Here is a 24,762-nt window from a genome sequence, read left to right on the forward strand (position 1 = left end):
GGCGGGTGGGGTTACACAACAGCCGGCGGCGCGAGCGCGGCGGGCCGACACCACCGCCCCGACATGGCGCCTTCCCCCCTGCCGCCCCCCGCCCGCACGGCACAACGCGCCGCCGTCCTCCCGCCCAGCCTCTGCGGGCCGGCGGTGCCGCGGCAGGGTCTCCGCCGTAGTGCTGGCCCGCGGAGGGCGCGCCCGGCCGCCCTGGGGACCGGGGCTCCCTTCCCCACAGACGGCTCCCGTGGGGGCGCCGCCCTAGGCCCCGTCCCCCCCGGGGAAGGCCCTCACCCCGCCGCCGGGGAGGCACCGTCCCTCCTGCCTTTTCCCGCCCTCGGTGACGGCCGGCTGGCAGGCGGCTGGCGTGGCATCGCCGCCCCACGCCGTGCGCGGCGCCCCGGGCCGGCTGTGCTGGGGCGGGAGGGATCCCCGCCGCCGGACACGCTCCTCTGCCGGGCACGCAGCGGTCACAGCCGACAGGGCCGGCGCCTGGCCCGCTCCCGCCTCAGTCAACGCCACCGGGACAGAGGGCGGCGGCCGCCCGGGGAGCGCCCGCCCGATGGCATCCCCTGCGGCCGGCGCTCGGCCAGCCCTGCTCAGGCGCCGCGACCCGGGGGCGCCGCCGGGCCAGCGCTCACGGGACCGGTCCCCGGCGGGCCGAGCGCCCCCGGGCAGGGCCGGGCGGCGCCGCGCCTGGGCGCCCGCCCTCGGCGGAGTGGAAACGGGCGGGGAAAAGTCCCTCCCGTGCTCGCCCCGTCCCTCCCTCCGTCCGTCCGTCCGCCCGCCCCTCCCTCGCAGTGCAGACAGGCTCGCACACCTCTGCCTTGGCGGGCGGCGAGGGGCGCTTTTGACAATTATTTTCTTTCCACACCCAGTCCGCTTCTGACATCATTTCTGCAGGAGGGCGGGCGGGAGGCAGCCGCCGCCGCCAGCCGGTGCCAGCCCGCGCCGAGCGCTGCCTGCCGGCCCCGCTACCGTGAGTAGCCTCGGCCGGGCGGGGGGCACGGGGACAGGGGTGGCTTTGCCAGGCGGGGGGGGGGGAAGAAACCGCAAAAAAAAACCAAAACAAAAAGGGGGGGGGGGAAGTCTAGGCGTTTGTTTATTACAAAACTAATTTTACTTGGGCACGTCGTCGGCCGCTGTGCCCCGTCGCTCTCGGGGCTGGCGGGCCTGCTGTGAGACCGGCCGGGGGGTGCCGCCGCCGCCCCCGGGCAGCCCCAGCCCCGCTCCCGCCCCGGGCGGCCCAAGCGGGCACCGCGCTGGGCCTCGGGGAGCGGGGCCGGGCCGGGAAATGGGGCTCCTCGTAAGTCACTCGGGGGCTGGGCCAAACCAGCGGAAAGTTCGCCGTCTCCACGGGAGAGTCCTTCTTCTCGTTTGTTTTCTGCGTGCTCTAAGTTTGCGTATGCTACGATAACGCGTGATTGTTTTTGGCAGCTGACCCCCCTCTAGTGGAAGGAAAATACAGTTACATATAATTCAGTGCAGATTTCGGTTTATGAAGTTTTTGCCAGCGTTAAACGTTTTTCCACTTGAGTCAAGCTACAGCTTTAATAAGCTGGTGTGTCACTGGTGGTTTTTTTTTTTGTCTGTGGTCCAACTTAAACCCGGGAGGTTATGTGCCAGATACCAGACAGGCAGCTTTCAGTAACGTGGGTTGCTTGTAAAATTATGTATTGAATTTCAGAGGTCAGCTCCTTGTTTGGACATCTCTAGGAAGAATAGTGCACTGCGGCCCTTTCCTCAGCAGACATACCCAGGGCTTACTGCTGCTCACAGAATGCTGCCACTGAGAAACCTGCAGTTTGGCCTCTCTGTTAATTTCTTGGCAGAGATACTTTGTTCACATGGTGCAGGAAGGTCTTTTTTTACCCCAACACCTGGGAATAATATGTAAATTGTCAATAATTGTTGAAGTTGAGCATCTTAGAAGTATCTTCTGACTTGACACAGGGCTGTCAAGAAACCCAATGAATAGCTGTAAAATACACCCTAGATTTTCTTTGTTTTCTTTAGGAACTTTGGAAGTAAACAGCTATGGTTGGCTAATCTCCATCAAAAAGAAGAAGTAGCACTTTCTCCTCACTTACTTTCAGACTCCGTATGTACAGTGCTGATATGTTAACTACGTAAAATAAGCCTTCTTGCCTGCCTGAGCAGATGTTTTTTCTGTCAAATAAAATAGTCTGTAATGACTCTTCCACCCAGAGCTGCTTGCTGATGCTGCTTTTGCAGGCTTTGCTGCCAGGCAGGGCAGGGTAGCTCAGGAAAAGGACTGTGAGGCTGGACTGCCAGGACTGAGATGGCAGGTGGCTGCAGAGATGGATAGGCAGGAACCCACACAGATGGTGGGCATGAGATTCAACGAGGGGAGACACGTGAATTGTGGTTTACTGGAGAGCTCAGCTACTTTTTAGTAAGAGAGTGTGTGATAAATTAAATGCCATGCTAAGGAATGGAGTTGGGATATAGGTGCTTACCACAGCCGGTAAAAACAAAGCGGGAGTGGAAACAAAAGTATATGGAAAACATGTTCACCAGAAGCTGTTTTGAGTTTATTCAATGTAAAATATAAGGACTTGACCTTTGCTTCAAAGACATTGAAAGAAAGAACTCCTGCTATCCTCTGCATCTCTTTTTGAACTTGTAGAATAAAGTTGGAGAATAGGCTGTTGGGGTACCAGGGGGAAGATTCCTCCTCGATGCTGAATAAAGATGTGTAAAGGTTTTATCATGTCAGCTGCATGGCTGACATGGATGTTACCAGTTCAGCTGTCTGCCCACCCAGGAAACCAGGAATTATTCTGCTGATAGCCATCAACATTAACTCAAGGTGAAATGCAGTAATACCATGAAAACTCTTAGGAGGTGATCAGTTTCTTGTTAGTATGCTCATGTGGGAAGGAAAACAGTCTGTTAATATCATTTAAGATAAAACCAACATACTATCGGTAGACAAGACACTACTGGTATTCTTTATTTGTGGTCTCTGGAAAGACTTCTATCATAAGCACCCAAACAGTGTTGACTGTGCTGTGGATCTGCCAGTGAGGAAAAACAGTGTATTCTGTTTGCTTACACAGATTTGAAACCTTGTTAATAAAGGCAGTTGTTCAACAGACTGAGCAGGTCAGGACTGAAGGCTGCTACAACGTAATTCTCTTTGACAAGGGTTCTGGCTCAATTGTTAGATGCTGTAGTTACTGTTTCTGGCCAACATTGCTTAAAAGAAATAAACATCTCTACCGTCATTTTTCACTGGCTTTCAGTTAATGCACTCTTCACCCCTTGATTTATTAGCATCTCTTGCTTCAGAGTTGCCTTGTATCTTTCTTGTACTTCCATTGTCATGGCTTTTCTTTTGTTGTCTTGTTTGTCTTAAGGTCATTTCCTGTCTTGGGTTTGACGTTCCTACAATGATTAAAAGAATCTTGTATTGATGAGTCCTGTATGGATATTTAGAGGAGCATGACCTTCTTCCACTTTTGCTAAGTATATTAGTTGTAGTCTGTCTCCTTTCATAATGCTGTTCCCCTGTCCGTTTAAAAATGAGATGGATGGCAGTACAAGGATATTCTTCCCTTTTCACCTCAGTGATTTGTGTATATTTTGGTTTTCCACTTACACTTTATGTTCTCTTTGTGTCTTGAGCATCATATAAGTCCTAACACCACCACATAAATCAGTACAAGAATGTATTTAATTAAAGAGATAAGTGGATTTATGGGGACAAGATCTTTAATATTGCTAGCTGGCAGAAGATATACTTTCCAGGTCCTACTGCCTACTGCATGTTGGAAGAAGACCCAGCAGAATAAGGCAGTGTGTTATGCAGGAACTAATAAGAAAGAAGTTTACTCTAAAGTGTAACAAATACTTTATATAAAATCCATGTGATATTTCAGCACAGCCAAATTTGGAAGTAGAAAGGAATACACAGCTTTTATTGAAATCACATCAGTCTCAGAGGGAAAGGAGGGGAAACGTAAGCACAGCGCTAAGGAATTCCATTCATAGAACTGTTCAGTGTTAGGGTTTGTTTGTTTTTTGGATGCTCAAAGCAAACCAGTGATCTTTGCCGTGGGGTCTCAGTCTTGGCTATTTTTGTTGAAAGCTTTACAGTTTTAGGGACAAGATAATTTTGTAAAATATATCTCAATATGTCAAATGATGCTCATGACTCCATTAGGAAGATAAGCATCTTAATTTTTAGAAAATAGATCTTGCTGGGTGGGATTCAAGAGAAAGCCTGATGGCCTGAATTCATCCATCAAAGGAGTTATTTCTTCACTGAATGGAGAAAATATAATTACGCCTTTTTATTTTGCCTATGAAGTTTCATGGGCAGATTTAATGATGGTATGTGCATGCCAGGTGAAGCCTCATCATTTGGGTGTGACCTTAAAATACAACCCTCTGGCTGTGTAGAGATGTTCACAGGAGTTTGTAGGTGGGGCAGAAAGTGGACTGACTCAAACACCTCGTAGAGATCGCTATAGGATATATATTTATGGTTTACTTCACTGATTCTTTAACACTACACTGTGTTTGGAATTGCACAGGCTGCAAACAGCCAAGGTGGGCAGTATGAATGCTCCCTCAGGTGTTTAATGCAGGTGTTAAGTGTCCTGAAATACATCAAAATTACGCCTTCTTCCAGGCAGAAGGTGACCTTCCAAAGTCCCCATACATCCGTGTTGAGATGCATGTACTGATGGTGGTCTCTGCAGTTGGTCTGCAGACTCATCTGGTCTGTAAGGCTGACAGTTCTCAATTCACAGAAGCAACAAACTAGCCACTTAATTCAAATGCAGAAACAAACTGAAGTCTTGAGGCTGCAGGAAAAGTCTGATGTAGAGCTGAAGTGAGCTGGCTGGGCTTGCCCATTTACCACGTGCCAGCATGCTTGATGGGGCCTTTACCTGGCACTGTGGCTGGTATGGAGACATGTGGCTGTGCAGTGATCCAAGCACTATACGGGCAGCCAGCCTGGTTGAGGTGGAGCCGTAGTGTAGAGCAAAGTTGGCGCAGGTAGTAGCAGGGGGTGACTGGGCTCTGCTTCTGTAGAGCAGCCAGACTGTAGAAGCGCAGTGCAACTAGTGTGCTCAATTGTGCAATGAAACAAGTATTAGAAGTCCTTCTACCTGAACTGGTAAAGTCCACATGGCAACCTTTAAGTTTTACTTTAATTGTACCAGTTACAAATTAGAATGTAAAAGTGACAGTCTGAAGGTAGGCTGAGTATTAAATCCAATCATATGCTGCAGTATTGCTGTGAAACAAAATAGTGGTAGTTGTGGAAGAGTTTGCTCTTTTTATTTTGTAGTCAACTGCTGTACTGTCAATAGAGATATATTTTCACACTCTTGATAGATGATGTGTAAACTCTGAGATAGCTAAAACTAAAATTTCTCAATACAGAGCTATTCAAAACCAAATCAAAACAAGCAGTTTGAAAATTTTACAACAGTGAATGTAACACATTTAATTGCTAGCAGTTTCCATAGAGCATCTGCCAAAGTTAAAATATCAACTTTCATTTCTACTGAATTAAACGTTTTGCTTTCAGTCTGGAAAGACAGACCTTTTCTGCCTTTGTTTGTTGGTTAATTAGGTGGAACAACATAAATCACTCAAGCTGTTCTGTTGTATCTGTAATAATCTCTGGGTAAGCAGCAGTCTGTAGTCAGTAGAGCTCAAGGTCTGAGATTTGCTCTTAGAACTATATTAATGTCTAGAGTTATTACTGCAGGTGTGCTTTTTTTGTTTGTTTTTCATTGGATCAGACTGAGGACACATTTAATCTGTTAACCTGATGAAAAGGTCTGGTATTATACTTGTCTGTCCCTCCCTGCCCTGCTGAGGTATTGAACAGGGACAACCTTGACACCAAGATGTGGCCCCACAGTGATTGAGCAGGGGTGAGGCCATGCCACACCTCTGTTCAGTTATTTGCCTCAGAAGCAGGTTCCCAGAAGGCTTCTCATAGCTTGAATAGCTTATTGGTACTCCATGAAACAGCTGTCTGATTCCCTAAGCCAGAGGCAGGGCTGTGCTAGCAGGCTGCAAAGAGCTCTGTGGTTCCTGACTGCTGCTTTTGAGTGTTGGGAGGCAACTGTGGCCCTTAGATCCCTCTCAGAAAAGGGGGACAGGCCTCACTCACTCTTTGCAGCTTTACCACCCACCTGAGAAATGAATTCTCCCTTAAAGCTGATTGTGTGTCATCAGTCCCATGATCACTGCCTGTGTTACCCCACTGTACAGATCAACAGCTGGCATTGCTCCCAGCGTTACCTGAAGTCTTTGAAGGACAGGAGAGAATTCAGCAGAGTGCCAAGGGCACGAGTATCATGCAAAACCATGTTGCAAAACATCCGGAGACCTCAAAGAAACTGTTGGGATAGCCTTCACAGGAGGGCAGATCTGGAGGCACCTCTTGGTCACCAGCTCTACTGCCCAGCTAGGACAATCACTGGATCACAGAATCCCTTTTTGTGGAGGTGGGTCTTTTCTTTCCCATGCTGTGGTGATTGTAAGGTTGTTCCAGAACCTGACAGCTCTAAGAGTGATAATTTCCATCCTAAATGTGCTCACACCTGATTTATAGCCATTTATTTTCATCTTTAGCTTTTTCCTTCCATGTGTTTCCTTCCATGTGCAAGCGAATATATCCTCAGTCTGTCTTCATCTTTGAAAATGAACAAGTCAGAACAAGAAGTTCTTGTCTTGTTTAGCCTAGGAAAACAAGCTTTTAATACTTTTAGAGCAGCTTGATTGTTAAGAAGGTTTTAATGTATACCACAACTTTGTTTATACTGAAGTGGTATCTGGTGCAGAACTTAAAGCAAACTGGCTGAACAGAGAGGATGCACTGAATGCCTGAAATCACGTGTGCTTTTTTTTTTAATTTCTAAGCATACGGTTAAGCTCTACCCATACATACTTCAAGTTACGAACATTTTGTAACATGTTTTGCAGATGCCTCTGTGAAAGCTGAGAGAACACATGTTTTGTAAGAAACCAGAAACTGCAGTGTACAAGCAGTTCCTTATTTCAAATTACTTCTGGGTTTTCTCAAACAACATGTGCCCTTTGAGAACTGATCTCTTGAACAGATTGCTTCCATGGAGTATCTTTCATTGAAGACCAGTTTTTGTTAGCATTTTACCAAAGGCATGTAACTCTCAGCATAAACTGAAGGTGAACAAGCAGAGGGGTGGAGAGCCCAAGGAAAAATTACAGATGAATTGTAACCGTTTTGGTGTTCCTTAGTAATAAGGCAGCCTGCCTTATACCAGTGTGGGTTGTGTTGGGTTTTAGAAGCAGACATGGAACAGGTTAAATCGGAGATTATGATTATGTAGTGTGAAAGTGCAGTTACAAGAGAAAGTGCTTTAGGGAAAAAGAAGACTATGTAAAAGATTTACTTCTGAGGAAGATGCTGGTTTGTGCTGCTAGAGGAGGACAAACATTGTCTCTCTGCTGAACACACAAAACCCTCTAAAGAGCAGTTTTGAAAAGATGAAGGCTTAAAGACCCTTATCTGAATATGCCTGTAGCTGAGTGTCTGTTGGTGTAGGTAGCTGGGTTCTGTGCTTGCTAAACTGTCTTTCATCATATAGTGGCTGTTACATTACTCTTCCAGGTTTTGCTGGAATATTTGAATACATCTATCTTGAATCTTTTAGGCTTGAGGATTTGAAATTCTTGAAATTGAAATTTGAATTTGAAATGGAAAAAAAATTAATTTTTTAGGATTTTTAGGTAAGTCGTCACAATGCTCATTTTCCCTGTAAGTGCCAGTTCCCCACCCCGCGACAGGGCATTGTGTTTGTGTTTTCCCATAGGTCCTGCCTGTTTTCTTCTGCTCAGCCTGCCCACAAAGGCTTCATGGCAGAGTGACTTCTCTCTGCAGCACACACAGTAGGGCCACAGTGAAGGGAGTGGTAGGGCAAGTCTAAACCCGGTCCGAACTTGTTTGCAAATAAATGACTGGCGGAGTTACAGAAGTGGCAGCAATGCTGGCATCTGTAGGTCAAAACTTTATTAAAAGCATTCCTAAGAAATTAGAAAAATCAGCTTCTTTGGGTCTCAGTAGTCAAAGATAGCACTTTGCATTTTTGCTGCAATTTTTTTCTTGCTTTTGGTTGGAAACGTATGGGATAGCAGGGTTATAATTTCCCAAACTTTGGGTTTCTGGCTTAATAGCATAGATCTAATGAGGAAGACAGGGTGAGAAGGAATGGAGGAAGTCCAGGGAAGATCTGCCAGGCCTAATTGTAAGCATGGTCTGTTCTACTTTTGGTAACTAGGTAGGGTTTCTGAGGAGGAGCTAAGATTTAGTGTTTATGAAATAGATTCAGAAAGAGCTGAAAGGGTGCTTCAGTACCCCCTCACACATAGGTGACAGGTAGGCCAAGAACATGAGCTTATTCAGCTTATTCGCTGTAAGTTTACTATTGTTTAGGCAGTCCCACAGAGTACCAACAGGATGGACAACACCCAACTGTCACAATAATAAAAGGCTTTATTAAGCCATAGGTGTACACTTATATTAATCTTGGTGCACACAAAAAGCAGACCTCAGGGCTTTGGTTGCAAGGCAAGATTTTCTGAAAGAGGCTGGATAAAAACTAGGTCATACCATATCTTGCCAGGTTGTCTCCAAGCCCCTGTATTTCACTATCAAGATACAACAAGCTGACTGCTTTAATTGTGCTTGAGGTTACTGGGTCTTAACACAGCCTGCTGCAAGGGCACCAGCAAATCTAGATGTGGCAGAATTACCCTACTGTAATTTTCTGTCATTGAGTTAAAAGAGCATAAGCGTTGTAATTCAAACAGAGCTCTAGAAAATACTGTGAATTAATTTTCGTTGTATTGACTTCTTTTTTTGCCTACATACAGTGATTGTGTGCAGGGAACATTGTTTCGTTTCTTTCTGATTTCCTTGGTTTGTGATGTAGAACTTTGGAAAGCAGCTGGAAGTATAAGTGAGAAGCTCTCTTCCTTCCACGTAAAATAGGTAGGACAAAGAGCTATGGGCTTGAGTGCGTTCTCAATTAACTGACTGCTTGTAAGCAAAAAGAGCTGATGGTGTTTGTGCCATCTAGGGCCTGACAGGACACAGCACTCTTGATTCCAAGTACAGCATCAATCAGGGGCCTGAAATCTTATTTCTTGAAGAGTGTACATTGTTCTTCATGCTTAGCTTCATACCAGGAAAAAATTGGGTGGAAGCCCATCTGCTGCACAGCCCGTTACTCTTATTTTGCACTTCTCTCCCGGGTTCCCATTCAATATTGTAGAGGTCTAGTCAGAGCCAAGCAACACTTCATGGAGGTTTGCTAGCTGACTGAAGAGATCACTGTTTGAAAGAGGACGTACTGTTTCTGTACTGACAGATCTCTAACACCCGAGCATGAAAACAGGTCAGACACTGAATCTACACCTGAACATGAAGAATAGGTTGGCTAGGGTCCGGTTCTACAATATAGTCAATTCTCCCAAAACAGAGAATGTGAGCACAAACACAGAGAATTCCACATCTGCTGGTAGACCTATATTTTTAGTTACTGAATTACGCTTATAAATAAGACTTTAATAAAAAAGGACACTCATTTTCTTTGTAGTTTGTAGTACACCTATAAGCTTTAACAGTAGCAGCTTATTTCATGCACCAGAGAAATATCAATATATTTTTCAGTGGTTACTGGCAGCAAAACCTTTGCATGCTGTTTATAAATCTACATGCAATGTTAGCACTGGTGTCCTATGAAATGTTTAAAGACTGGTTTCTTAAAGTAAGGCTCCCAAGTCATCATCTAAAATAGAACCAGATTTCTTTGGTTGTATTTTCTTTTCTTTTCCAATATGCATTGATGACACAGGGAAGAATAAGAAAGAAAGGTACAAGGATGTGCTTATCCTTTCCAGACTTCTTGAATGATGGAAGGATTCTTTTGTAGCTGACATGGAATGGATCCAAATGTGTCACAGCTGGGATTTGTGCACAGCAACACACAGGGGCGTGCAGAAGCACTGAGGACAGAGTGGATGGGCTGCTGTGTTGGGCGCCTGTGTCAGGCCAGCCTTGCAGCTTGGGCATGTGGCCAGGTTAACCCTGCAGCAACAAAAAATGACAGGCAGGTGATCCAATGGAAATTACTCAAGGGATGGATTCATGTACAGGTACCGCAGACAATGAATAGGGTCAAAGCAATGGTCAGCTTGGAGAACACTGAAAGGACAAAGTGTAGAAAGTGTAAGAGTTGGGATATTATCTGCCTTGTTTTAAAGAATATCACTCAGTAAATTATATCTTGTAATGTTGGTGTTCCCAGTTGTTAAATCAACTCAGGTAGAAGTAATAATGAAATTGGAGTGAGTTGTTTCAACTAGTGTAATTATTCCCTTGGTGTTAAATTTCCTGATTTTCTTGTCCTTTATGTTGTTTGATATTTAGGCATTAGAGGATTGTTGAAATCCTCAAAGCTTTTGCTAGTTTGGGAGAAACTCTGCTGTCTGAACTTACTTCTCTTTTGGTTCCAGTACTGAGAATCACACAAGAAAAACAGAACCCTTCATATTTGGTAAAAGAAAGAAAAAAAAGAAAAAGTTAACAGTATCACTCTGTTCCTTATAAACCAGGGAATTTTATGCAAGTTTAGAGACAATGGTACAGGCTAAACATGAGCCAACTCCTGAGTTCTCTGTCATGAGACACCATGAGATGTGACACAAGAACGCTGAGCAGAACGAAGTGATTATCATGTAAATTCAAACATCTTATGATGCATCACAAGATGACATACTTCCCATGCCACTAGTATACAAGCTTTTTCTTCTTACTTCACATATGCAGACTTAATTATATCACTGAGGGGCAGAAGAATTGATAATTAAGAAGGCTTGCTTTGATTCAGTTTTACACTAGTGACCTCAAGAAAGTTCAGCTGAACTGAATGCTTATTGATGTCCCAAAGACCTGCTGTTCTAGTTGCAATGAAAAATCTCAGTGCAGAATGCTGCAGGTATGGTAACTTGTTTAGCAGGATCCTCTACCCCTTCTTTTGGGTGTGTCTTTTCAGCACACTAAATGTGGGTGAGGAGCACTCTGCACACCTCCAGCCTTGGTCTGAACAGAGCAGGAGCTTTCTGCTGTGTTTTCACCGTGTTTCTGAGAGTATAAACGAGGATTGTCTGTGTTAAGATTTTCTTCCTGCTTGGACTCAGGTGAAGATGATACAAAAACCTGACTTGATCTTAGTGAGAGCAGCAGATGAAGTTGTAGGATAAGTTTTAGCCTCCTCATTGTAAATGAGAACAGGATAAGCATACTGTACTGTGTACATGTTTCTCTAGTTGCAAAAAACAAATATGCACAAACATGAGAAACAGCCTGGCGGCAGGATTTAACTGCATGGGAAGAAATGAAAGCATGGGTTACAGAGATGACATCTGGACTGGAGAGTAATGATAGACCTTCTGCTAACAACTGTCAAAGACAGTTTTCCTTTTTGCTTTCTTGCTGTATGAAACAGCAGAAAAATTTCAAATGGCATGTTTCTTTGTACTGCTAGGCATTAAAGATAAACTTTATCTTAAAGATAAACTGGGGCTTTTTTGGGGGGGATTGGGGTTTGACAGAGGGAGGCAATCCAGTTTGGTAACGTGTTTGCTTACTACAGTACAGAAATGTTGGGAACCCTGGAGTGGATACTTTTTTCACTGAGCAGTCTGTGATTGCGGCAATGTTTTATCTGGTAAAAAGGTACTTGCCTTTGCACGTCTAGAAGATTATAGCAAAGGCCCTTCTTAGCCACCTCTTGTAAAGCACATCAGGCTCTCATCACGGAAGTGCAAATTACTGCTTCCAATAGTCTGTATTACTGAAAAGATTAAAGATAAGTGTGACTGCTGCATTTATCCTCCCCGTGTGAAATAAGGTAGCACTGGTATATTACCCAGAAACAGTTCTCCTGCACTAACTGAAAAAAATCTTTGTTGTTAACAGAACTGGCCTTGTGTTTTCAATGTGTTTTGTGTAAGTGTCCTGCAACTTAACAGCATTTGTGAAAAACCCTATTACCACAGCAAATCTGGATATGTTCAGTAGGATTCTCATAACTTACTCTTTCTGGATTCAGTGGCAGTCTGCATTTCTAACTCAGCTGTACCTGTACGTTTCTGCGTTACAACATGCTTTGTAAAGCAGTTCTAAATGGTGAGTCTTGCCATTGAAGAGTGGCAGCAGAGCAGAGCTGTAAGGGGCCTCTGGAGGTCTCCAGTCCAGACTCCTGCTCCAAGCAGGGAGCTAGTTCAGGATGCTCTGGGCTTTGCTTCAGTCAAGTTATGAAGATGTCCAAGAATGGAGATCCCACAGCCTCTTGGGCCCTGTTCCAGTGCTTAATCATGCTCATTGAATATAATTAATACATTTTTAACAATTGGAATATTCCTTGTTGTAACTTGTGACTGTTGCCTCTAGTCTTTTCATCATGTACTTCTGAGAAGAGTGGCTCCATCATCTCTGTTAAAAGACAACTATAGTGTGTCTAAAAAACTTTTCTTTTGTGTGTGTAAAAACTATTAAAAGGATTCAAACCACTCTGGGGAATGATGAACAATATCTGTGGTATCATCCCACTCTTCATCCATGCCTAAAAGGCAGTGTAAAAATCATAAAAGCCTTGACTTGAGAGCATAGTGCATATTACTTCCAATGATAGAAAGTAAAAAATGACGTTGCCCAGGAAGCTCTTTTTTGATCAATACAAATATTCTTATCTATAATCAAGAAACTAAAACAGAAGAGTTGAGCAACGGTTCATTTAAGAGCAAGACTCCTGTATGAGCAAGAAACCTTTTTATAGCAGCATGTATTAGCACAGATAATAGGGCAGTGCTTCCAAAGCTGCAAAACAGCAATGGAAAAAAATGGTACAGAATCCCCTATCATATCACACGTTGATATCTAAATTTTACTTGAAGAGCCTGATCATTTCTATGCATCTTCTTAATATAGTTGTTTGCAGATTCTTGTTCAGTGCAATAGTATAAAGTACTAGAGTCCCAAATTTACACGGTATAAAAATGCCTTTTCTGTTCTTAGTAACAACCCCTGTTAAGCAGTGTTTTCTTGTGGCTGCATACATTAAATGTAAGAGATGGTAGGATTTTAATCTAACCCAAAGTGCTGGTTGTTCTGTTGAGTGGAATTAGTTCAGCCATGTCAAACAGTAGTGCTAGCTTATTTGTTCTTGCAAGTACCCTCCATTTTGAAGGACTGAGGCAAAAGCTGCCGCCAGGTGGCACACTGTTGGTTTGGCAAGCTTTGGGAGGGGTTTCAGCTGCTGCTAAAAAAAAAAACAGGAAAAAATGTGAACCTGAAGTGACCCGAGACCCCTTGAGAAACAGTTAATGTTGAATAAGAAACAGAGAGGATTACAGCTAGTATGCAGAATAGGATGTTACCAAAGTGTTTGGTTAGTAATAAATTATTAAAGTAAGAATTCTGAATGTTAATGCAAACAGCATTCTCAGAAATTCTCCATGTGAAACATAACTGTGTCCTTCCCTTGCACATAGACAGAGGAAAGGAACTGCCCGCTGCTAGGAGAGGTAACCAGGCAGTTGTCCTCAAAGGATTGGGGAAGGAAGAGCTTCTTGCTGAGTGGAAGGATCTGGAGTCTCCAAAATACATTTTTTAATTCCAGCATTGTCTGGAGTGGAGGAGGCCTGGTTGCTAATAGTCTCCCCCTGAGAGATAAAGTCCAGAATTTCTACTTGAGAGGGAATGCAGATACTGTAGGGGCTTCTGTGTCGTTGCTGGCTGCATCTGAGAAGGGAGCTGCTTTTGGCTTCCTGTGTACAGATTACATAGCGTTTAGCTGGAGGACCCTCCTCCCCTCATTACTCCCTGCGCAGGCTGTGAGGAACCAGAGACACTCCTTTGTCTCCCCAGGAAGAGAAAGTTGCTAGGAGTGATTGAAGTCCACGGATCTTTCTGTGCACTCCTGGGATCCCTGCTCAGGCATGACAGACTAGGTACAAGTTCTTCTTGTCTTTTCCTGGTATTAATTACTTGGAATTAGTCTGCCTTCTTCCTTTCCCCCAGCATATTTAATTCCCGTATCTATGTATAGTTGTTGTAGCACTGTGTGCACAGAAGTTGTAGCAGCTCATGAAAGGAGCCATTGCCAGCCAGTCAGGAGGAAGTACCTGAAAATGGCTGTTATGAAGGTTCTTCAGAACAGAAACATCAAATTACTGTTACTGTCCTTTATTTTTTTGTAAAGACAAACCAAAAGGCTCTTTCGTTTAATTTTGGCTTTATTTGGGTAAAACATAAAATGTCTTCTCCTCATCACCATACAAGTTTGTCCATCCTTTTTGAAACACTTCTGTTTATAGCTGAAAGCAGTAAAACAAAAACATTAACTTGACTGAAGATTAAGTGGATTTTTCTGTGCTGGCAAGTCTTGATTTCACAGGATTGGTTTTAATTAGGTTACATTTTTCTGTCTCTCCTTATGATGCTTCATGTAATAAGATTAAATTGTATTGTTATTGTTAAAAAAAGTACTGAGTACAATTTGATTCTCTCTCCTTATATGGCAGATGACTGTTGCATTATTGTCTGCTTAGATACCATCAGTGCAACAAATGAAACTCAGAAAAAAACCCAACCACCAGAGGAGAGTGCTGTGTGAAGACCGGTACATTTCACAATGAAAATATTTTGATGTGGCATTATACAAAACCACAAAATATCTTCTTTTCCTTCTTCCTGTCTTTCATTCAAGAAAGACTCAATAGAGAGCCATGAATGACATTTCTAGAAGCAGAATTAGATTCAGAGGATCTTGAGTCATACAGCAGAATTGGCTCTTTGGTGGAAATTGCCACTTCTGTTCTTTGTTTTGGCTAAGAAGGCAAAGTTTAACAGTGAGAAAATGGGAAGGAATAAAAGCTTGAGTAGCTGCTTTCTGTATTTTAGAATTTGGCGTAGCTTTCCAGTACAGTCATGCAAATGAGATACAGATATAAGGTTAACCCATCAATTTTCATTTTCTCAAAAGCATTTTAATACTGTTTGGCTTTGCGCTCGTTATAACGCTGTACTGCAGAAAAGCACCATACTGCGGTGTAGATGTAAAGGATTAGCCTGGAACTTCTAGTCTCTATTCATTGTGCTCATATGCTGTCTGTTATCGTTTGTTAAAGTTTTGCAGAGTAGTTGTATTTTGGCCTGACGAGAATGCCAGAGGAGCTGCTTTAAAAATGCTGTTACAGTAGTCTTTTTATTTGGTTAAATTCTCCATGTGGTTCGTGATTCGGGTAAATGGCAGTAGGGAAGAGAGGGTTAGTCATGAAAAAAATCATGGAAGTAAAAAAACTCATAACTGTCTTTTCTTTTGGATATTTGCTGTGTTACGTGAGTGGGATCATTTGACATAAGAGAACGTGTCCAAAGCAAAGGAAGCGGAGAAACGTGCATTAATGTACTGATGAGTGATAACATGCAGATAATGCTACAGAATGGTGCACATGAAATGCAAAGAATATATCTTCAAGACTGCAGATTCCTTATAGAATGTAGCATTTATTAATTGCCGAGCATTTTTATACAACAGGAAGAAAAAGATAATAGATATACCAAGCAATTGTACATTCCTATGTATTAGTAACAGTAGTTTTCCCTAATCTGTTTGTTATGTGCCACAGATCTCCTGGGGATTTCAGTTCAAATGAAGTTTGTGGCTCCTTTGCACATAAGAATATTTTCTTTTTTTTTTTTTTAATTTGAGATGTGAAATGGTAATAAATGCGTTAGATCAGGTATGAAGAGAATAGGTAGACTATAGAGGGTATGAAGTGACTGAACATAACTAACTGGATTATTACATGACTCATAGGTTTATTCAACCTTACGAGTCAGAGCAATATATTGGAGAAAATGGTAGCCTTAAGTCATTCATCAATGGATAAAACTTGAAACTATATGAACAAAGGACAACCTATATGAAACTTAAGGTACAACATAGCTGTTATTCAGTCTAGGAGGCAGTTCTTGGTGCACTCCATTTTGTTCCAAAAACATCCTTTTGAAATCTGCAGTTTTTCCTACTTTGAAGGCATGGTTGAAACAAGACCTTACCAAAGCCAGTGGAAATACCAGCATCACGTGCAAATGTGGCTGTAAATTGAAAAGTACTTCTCTGAAAGTCAGTGTGAAGGGTGAATTTTTATATCCTTGCTGGAGTAGCACATAGAAAGAAACTTCTCTGTGTGTTTACCCACTGCAGCCGTCCCACTGGCAGGTTGCAAAATGCGCCGTCTGGCTTCATTTCAAGCTGTGATTCATTTTAACACCAGTGATGCCAGTTATATATCACATATAACAAACAGAAAGCTGTTAGGCTGACATAAAGTCTGATTACATGAAATCTTTTCACTCTGGAGAAAAAGCGTGTGCTGTGGACTCAAACTGCATACGACGTTCCTGACTTGACTGTAACAGCACCCCTCTCTGGAATGCACTCGTGCTGACCTTGACCTTGACCTAGTGTCATGACAGGTGAATCAGTTAACAGCTTTTAAAGACTGATCATATATGCTCTTATTCTTAACAGATTTATCTCAGACTAAAGCCTCCACAGATCAAGGATGTTGATTCTTCTGGCTTTCATTATTGTGTTTCACATAACCTCAGCAGCACTGCTGTTCATCTCAACTATTGACAATGTAAGTGTTATTTCTTCTCTTTTTCTCTGAAGCACACAGGTGTTTCTTTGCTTCATAAAAATGAAGTTATTCTTCTCAAGTTGTCTTCAACTTGCTTATTGAAAGGACCTAACTTTGTTAGGCACACTGGTCTGCTTATACCTTTTTGTAACAAAAATGCCTTGAATACACACGTTGCTGGTATACCTGGATATGACTATACAAGTGGATGCCATACGCTTGTGTGGCATCATGTTGTAAGCCCACGGCATGCAGCTAATCTCCCCTGTGAGATACTTGGCCAGGGAGTGTATTTACAAAAACTACCATGCTTGCAGGGTGGAGCTATGGGACTTGGTTCAGCTACATAAGAGGGAGAGCGGGAGGCGGGGGAAGTCTATTGTCCTTTTGTGTCAAGTACGTGAAGTCAAATAGCTCATGACTAATGCGTGGGCATAATTTCAGTCAAGGTATGCTTTGCCTCAGAAGTGGTTGCCCAAGATGCCCAATTAAATCATGAAAGAGACACCATGAATTTATCTGCTTCCATTCAGTTAAGCAGTTTCAGCACAAAGTTTTAGAATAATTTATGTTGCATTCTTTTCAAATTTCCCTTTTATTTTTGCGAAAGAATTTACCTTCCCGTATTTACATCTAGCTCTTAATTGAATTTTCATCTTTCCAAAACAGCCCACTATCCTGACTGATACTCTTAGCTGTCTTAACTTACTTTCTCTAATAGGTTTGGTGTATGTACAGGCTTTTAGGATTAAAAAAATTGCTGAAAATAGTTCACTGTATTCAGTGAGACTGTTTTGAATCCCATAGTCTTTTCCAAGACTAAGATCCAAGTGAAATAATGTGTTACCCACAACTTTTTATTGCTAAATTGTACAAACTTGGGTGTTATCTTTCAGTTGGCTGGTTGATTTTTTTCCACTGAAGTAGGTCATTAATTGAGCACTAAAGCAGGTTGTCTTACCCTGCTCCTTTGAATATTTAGAAAGGTGGGACAGTGGACGAAGCAACTTAGTTCAGATCTGCTACATATAAATCAAATTATCATAGAAATAAGCTCCCATGCACTCCACTTTGTGTCATTAGCTACTTCTAAGCAATTACACACTTATACTCTGTAACCACCTTTTATTAGATTTTATTGTCTTCAGAGGCTTTTTATAGTCATGAAAATAACTCTGAAGGGATTATACAGCGTTCAGAGCTGAAAAATAATATATTGAACTTGGACTGCAAATCCAAATGAATGGCATCCCGAGAAAGTAATGCTTTTTCTTCAAGCACAGCGTTACTATTACAAATATGCCTACTGTCATAATATATTAATTTTTATTGCAGTATTGTTTGCAAAGCTGCACAGTAAGCTGTGAGGTTTCTGGAATGTCTATTTAAGCAGCAGATGTTACCAAGAGTCATATTTAAAAGCTGTATTTTTCCAACTCTAGTCAAAACAAAGGCCTGCATAGCTATCGGGACAGGAATGGGTTTCCTGAGGAAATGCCACTTGTGCGGGGCGCTCGCAGCGTTTCTCAGGCTGTTCACAGAATCACAGAATCACAGGTTGGAAGGGACCTCAGGGATCATCTATTTCAGTCACCCTAGTGCTGTTTTGCATTAAATATTAAAACAACAAAATAGAAATACCACAGGAGGATCTTAATCTGTCTCTAGCCACTTCCAATCAGATGCCATAGCGTCCATACTGTGTTTGCACACTGACAGCACAGATACATGAAGTTGAGATAAATTCAGTTCAGTGTCAGCAAACAGAAAATTTATAAAGGGCTTATGTTTCGTAGATGCCTACTCTGCTATTTCCTGCAAATTAAAAAACACTGCGCCTTTAAAGAATTGTGCATCCTAAACAGGGTCTGGACGAACAAAGCAGATCTTGTGTAGGTATCTTAAGGAATGAGCAATCACTGATCATCCAAAATTTCTGCCCAAACAGTGGAAAATCCCTTGTGCTTTGGGATGTTTAAGATTGCCATCTACTCCCTTTTCTACTTTACACAGGTCTAAAATGAAAATGACAGGTGAATAATGATATATCCTTTATTACAGTATGCCATTAGATTTCAAGCTCAGTTTGAACTGATGATTATCTGAACTGAACAGGAGTTTCTTCCAGCTGATGTACCTGATCAGGAGAAACTTGGACAACTAAGGAGTTTTGTGGGTTTGGTTGGGTTTTATTCCCCCCCCCCGCTCCCCCCCCCATAAGAGCTCTTTGCTTTTATTTTGCAGGCCTGGTGGGTAGGAGATAATTTTTCTACAGATGTCTGGAGAATGTGTGCCACGAACAACACCTGTATGGCTATTACTGATCAATTCAGAGGTGAGTGTCTCTCCATGCCTATGTCTCAGTTCCTTTAGCAGGAGATCTGGTGAAATTGCTGTGAAATTTGCAGGGGCAATAATATATTTGTTCAAAAAGCTGCATCCTCTAACCGCTCAGGTCCTCTAAAAACTTTAATACTGGCTTTTCCTTTTGTAAAAGCAAACTGTTAACAAGAGTTTCTGTAAAAGGAAAACACAGGGAACTGTCAGGTGCACTTGAAAGCCCAGTGCAAGAGAGTAAACACAAACAACTAACAACGAGTGCTAAAGAATTCATAAAAAATTAGGTCACATAAAAACAGTGAAGTCACCTGAAAATGCAGCTGAAGTGATAGAATTTGCCTCAGAATTGAACTCTGACTTCCAAAGAAGAACCTAAAAATACTGGCTGTGTACAGAGATGGGGGAAAAAGTGGGAGAAAGTCAGAACGCAAGCTGAAGTTTTAACAAAGAGGACTTATGCAGCGCAGCCTAACATCCTGCTTTACAAAAAATAACAAAAATCTCAAACGTTACATTTATGTTATTTCTATACTTTCAGTCTTAGAGGTAGATGATTTGAAGAGCCATGTATTCATAAAGAAACTTTGTTTTCCAAGCACCCAGCTGGTTTAGAGCATATGGATGCTGCAGTGGGATGATCCATTATGCACATGCATATCTAAGCTACCACAAATTCAATGAATTTGCATTTGGTGTCTGCGTTACTATGCATTCATTGAAAATAGGTACCCAAACTAGCTAGATTATGAGTAGCTCAGGTGTGTCTGCTGTTCACAGACCTACTAACTGCAGCCTAGCTATGCTAGGAGAGGTGCTGTGAGGAGGTTATCTATGTAGCCTAGCTTGGCCGTATTATTGCAGCCAAGTTACACAAAGCAGATATGTGTAGGTACAAAATTTATTGGTTACTTTAGCTCCTAGTTATAAGGAAGTGACAGGATGAAAAACCTTAATCAAAGGAATCTTCTGTGCCAGGGGTGGCTATCCTGTCTGGTTACACCTTATCGGACAGGGCTGTCTCCAGGTCTGGTGAGAGGCTGGGGTCTGCACTTGTCAGCCATTTGGGACCTGTGGCAGTTTCTCTGTGCTTTTAGTATGTAGATGGTAGCAAAGGATGTGGTGTGGGAGAAATAGTCTCCTCAGTAGTTTTACTCCATTTTATGAAAAGCTTTTAGAAGTCCTTAAACCACTGGCTGTGTTAATACCAAGGAAGCTGGGAAGAACCACCCTAGGCAATGCATGCACGACTGGTTTGCTCTATCTGCTGAGCTCCTGCTGACAGACCATAGCTCTGCCCCTCTACTCATTGCAGGAGTAGGGAAAGAGAGAAACTGTATTTTTAATGGAGGCTGCTTTTGTTTTTGCAGAATATCAATCAATTCAGGCTGTTCAGGCCACCATGATCCTATCTACTATTTTCTGTTGTGTGGCATTTCTGGTTTTCATTCTTCAACTCTTCCGTCTAAAGCAAGGAGAAAGATTTGTGTTAACCTCTATTATCCAGCTCCTGTCATGTGAGTGATTTTTCAACAGTTGTGACTTTAACAATGTTTAAATGAAAGTAGGAAAGGGAAGGGGGGAAAGGTTTCAAAAAGGTTGAGCTGCCTGAGAAATCTGTAGGGCCCTTGAGGTCATAGTTTATCCTTTGTATTTGTTTAAACAGCGAACTGCTCCATTCTGTACTATTTAGGCAGTGAAAATGGATGACATCACTGCTCAGAATAAAGTCATTTAAATTCTGAAGGGAAATAGTCTGAGATTCTGAACTGCTTGAACAAATTCAATAACTCTGTCATTGTTACAGGCAGGTACTTCCTTAATTTTTTCTTAGACTTTGGAACTATCCAGATGTTTAGAATAATTTTGCCTTCATTGCAAATGACATAAATACACAACAGCCCTTCAAATTTAATCCATGCCAAGGAAACTGAAAACATGTCCCAAAGTGCTCCCAGTTTAGATTGAGGATGGAAAATGAATGTCTGCAAAAAAAGGTCATTGGAAGCAGCTGACAGAAGAGAGAGAGTGAATAGTTGTTATGCCTATTGATAATATTTTAAGATGCTAAACTTTACTATTTTCTTCCTCCTCCAGGTCTGTGTGTTATGATTGCAGCTTCCATTTATACAGATAGGCACGAAGAACTACACAAGAGCAATGAATATAGCGTTGAAGTTTCTAAAGGCCAATATGGCTATTCCTTCGTCTTAGCCTGGATTGCATTTGCCTTTACTCTGATCAGCGGTGTTATGTACCTAGTATTAAGGAAGCGTAAATAAATGTCAGCAGCTAGTTATTTCTGTCACTACAGTACCAAACCAAATTCCAGTAACCATTTTGTATATAATCATTTATGCGGTTTTGTAGTAAAGGTATTGTTTCTCTAAAAATGTATTGTGTTCTTGATATGAAACAGAATAAAAAACAAATTGGCAGGTTCAGTGGATGCCTGGCACCTACAGGTCAGGGGTCTGGGCAGGACAGAGCCAAGTCGTTTCTTTTACAGATTTCATAATCATAAGTGGTTTTCCCTTATGAGACATCAACAGTTTATTCCTGGCCTCTAGTAAATTACAAATAAAGCCTGTTCAAATTAATTTGTAAGCAATATGCGAACTATATTCCTGGACCATATGGGTCCCTTTGGGATGGGATGAGTATAGGGGGAGTAAAAAACAAGGCCCAGATCCCAGTGAAAAGGCGAACAATTGTAAAAGCCCAAAGCTGCACCCGGAGTGCCTGTTCTGGCAGAAGACTAGCGTTCTGCTGTTTATAATGTGCAGTGAGTGTCATCAAGCTTTTACTAAAGCCACTTGCTTTGCAGAAGTAAACAACTCCTTTTGTATTCCAGCAAATGATTCTCTTGATTCTCTTTCACATTTAATTCAGGCATACAGAGCCTTTGGCAGGAGAAGTTACCAGCAAATTCACTGCACAATTTGGGAATAGTCTGAGCAGTAAGGAATACCCCACTCAGGTCCTGTATCTCTTTATTTTTGCATTGTGAATAGACTTTCCGGAAGGAAGGAAGGGGAAAAAAAGAAGCATTACCTTGCCTATATGTGCAAATTTCTAAGCAAATTAGTGATCAAGCAGTACCAAATCTAGGTTTTTACAGCCAAACTCAACGTGTTTATTACACAGGGCTTTTATTATATAGTGATTTCACGGCTAATATATCATTTACAAAAGCGTTTCCCAGGTCTGCCCATTAGGAAATTGGCCTTTAAAAAATTCATTCTGAATCCTTTTGTGGATTTTACTTGAACTAAACACTCATACTAAAAAAATCAGACTGCAATTACTATGCTTCTAAATTCCAGGATATTTTTTTTTGAGTTAAAATGGCCTGGTAATTTTTATTTTTCAATAACTTCATGAGATAAATCTGTACTGTAATATTAGGCTTATCTGCTCAGCAGTGTAATACTGGCTTTGGCTGATGGTGATTTGGAGTTGGGAGATCAGTGTGGAGAATGAATGAAGTGGCTTTTTCTGGTTAGTCACAGCTTTCATGCTTAAATAATGATTTGACTTTGTAAAAGCACTAACCATGTATTTATTTCATTATATTCACTACAGCTGGCCCAATACACCAGCAATAAAAACGTAAATAGGTTTTGAATGAGATTTTACACTTAACGTAGAACAAATTTGTTACTACAAAGTAATGTAGCCGTACTGAAGTCGATACTGCATTATACATCAGCTGATGGTCTGACCCATTCCTTCAGATAATTCATCCTTTATTTCTTGCAAAGTAAAGGTTCAGGTGCATAACTGTATAGGAACTGCCTCCACCATAAGTAATAGGTTGTATAGTTCCATCTCCATTCCTTGAACATCCTAAAATGCTTTGGCATTAGACAAGGCATTACGTGTCTTTTGGGAGCAAAGAAAGCCCAGCAAGACTCCTAGGAAATCAGAGGAGTAAGCAGGACAACACATTAAAAGTAATAAGAACAGTAAAAAACCCAGATAGGTCTCAGCAAAACGCATCCTCCCCAGTCTAGCATGATGCTAGTATTTTGTCAGGTGGTTCGTTTTTTTTTTTTTTTGGTCTTCATGGGAATGCTCTGAATTTCAAGAATTGTTACCCTACTTTTTAAAAAAGTGTTTCTACAGTTTGCTGAATACATTTTAGATTCAAAACATGATTTTTGCTAGCAAGCAAAATTTGTCTTAAATAAGCAGATGCAGGTTTAAGGTTGAAAGTAGGTAGACAATTAGTCAGGCATTTTGCTGGTTTTATTCAAACATGAAATAGTAAGGACTATTCTTAAGCAAATATGGATTAGAACCCTTTTATATCTTGAAGACAGTCCTGTAAAATTGTAAGTTAAGCCATTACGCCACTGACTTGAAGAGATGCTTCTTCAGTTTCTTGTCTTGATAATGCTTGGGTCATTTATAGAGCAACTATTTAAAATAAAGATGAATATATACATGAACACACAGAAAACCACAGTAAAAGATCTGTCCTTTTAATTAAAAGTGAAGAGCGCACACACCACGGTGTACAAACAGCAGCACCCACGTGATGCCACGTAAAACAGAGCAGGTGGGAATGTTCTGCATACCAAGAAAACAAATACCAAACCAGTTTGAAATAGAGTTTTAACAGGACAAACATATTTTAGAATATTCTTTCTACCTAATATGCCTTTAAAATATACCATTTTCTGTGCTCTATATATTCTGAAACTGTACATGAAAATAAAGTTAAAACAAATTCTTGTACTGTAATAGCAAGCTCAATACATTTAGCAATCTGACCTTGTCTTTAAGCTTGGGATATATTTACACAATGTTGGATGAGAAATAGCTGAGTATTTGTGTGACAGGTAAAATTAAATTTTTCCTGCCTGTATTAGAACCACAAGCTGGTTATTTTTGTCCTTTGTTGAAGACCACCTAGGGTAAGCGGAGAAAATATTAGTGTATTGAACATTTTAGTGTACAGTGCCAAAAGAATAGCTACGGAGTAATGCAAGATCCAGAGGTGGTCTGATAAGTAGTTTACTTCTAAGGGGTTTTTGTTTGGTTGGTTGGTTTTGGTTTATTTTTCCCCATCATCTGCAGAAACATCTGTGTATTTGAGATTAGGTTGAGTGCCTTGACCATGTAAGAAAATAATGTTAGAAACAGGCCAGTGACTTCTAGATCTGCTCTGGTCCAAGCTTCAGGTTTGCACTGAGATGATAAAAATACAGCTGGGTTTGCACAATTGATCAAAAACGACCCTCAACTCCTCAGAAACAATCTGCCAAACCCCACAGAAGTTCTGCCTTCTGATCATAGTGAACAATAGGGAAAAGTCCGAACTATTAAAATATTCACTAGCAGCTATGAATCTATCTATCTTGACTTTTTTTTTTTAACCTGGCAAGTAAGCTTCTGAAAGGAAGTACAAGAAACAATCTTGGAAAACAGACCTAGAATATTTAAGTCAATATACTTTAAAAAAAAAAACAACTTATTTTTGTGATGTATTCCATCCAGGACAAGAGAAAATGAAGTTCTGCACTACTTAGCTATGAGATATTTAAAAAAAACCAAAAGCATTGTTGGTTATAAAAACTGTGCTGCTTGGGCATTAACTATTTTATTACCCCAGCTACACCACTAATTCATTTCACATGTTCTTAATGGCTTCAAAATAATGGAGGCGCTACAGCAGCA

The 24,762-nt window shown here is 41.6% G+C and overlaps 1 protein-coding gene across 1 annotated transcript; it reads left to right on the plus strand.

The window, feature by feature from the left end:
• Nucleotides 1–717: 717 nt before the first annotated feature.
• On the plus strand, nucleotides 718–23,820 carry EMP2 (epithelial membrane protein 2). Its single transcript, XM_075105312.1, has 5 exons — nucleotides 718–970; nucleotides 16,629–16,740; nucleotides 18,985–19,075; nucleotides 20,448–20,594; nucleotides 21,175–23,820. Exons 2-5 carry the CDS (start codon nucleotides 16,663–16,665, stop codon nucleotides 21,357–21,359), a joined length of 501 nt encoding a protein of 166 aa, XP_074961413.1. The 5' UTR covers nucleotides 718–970; nucleotides 16,629–16,662; the 3' UTR covers nucleotides 21,360–23,820.
• The last annotated feature ends 942 nt before the right edge of the window (nucleotides 23,821–24,762 follow it).

This window comes from Phalacrocorax aristotelis, chromosome 10 (assembly GCF_949628215.1).
Source record: "Phalacrocorax aristotelis chromosome 10, bGulAri2.1, whole genome shotgun sequence".
Taxonomy (NCBI): Eukaryota; Metazoa; Chordata; class Aves; order Suliformes; family Phalacrocoracidae; genus Phalacrocorax; species Phalacrocorax aristotelis.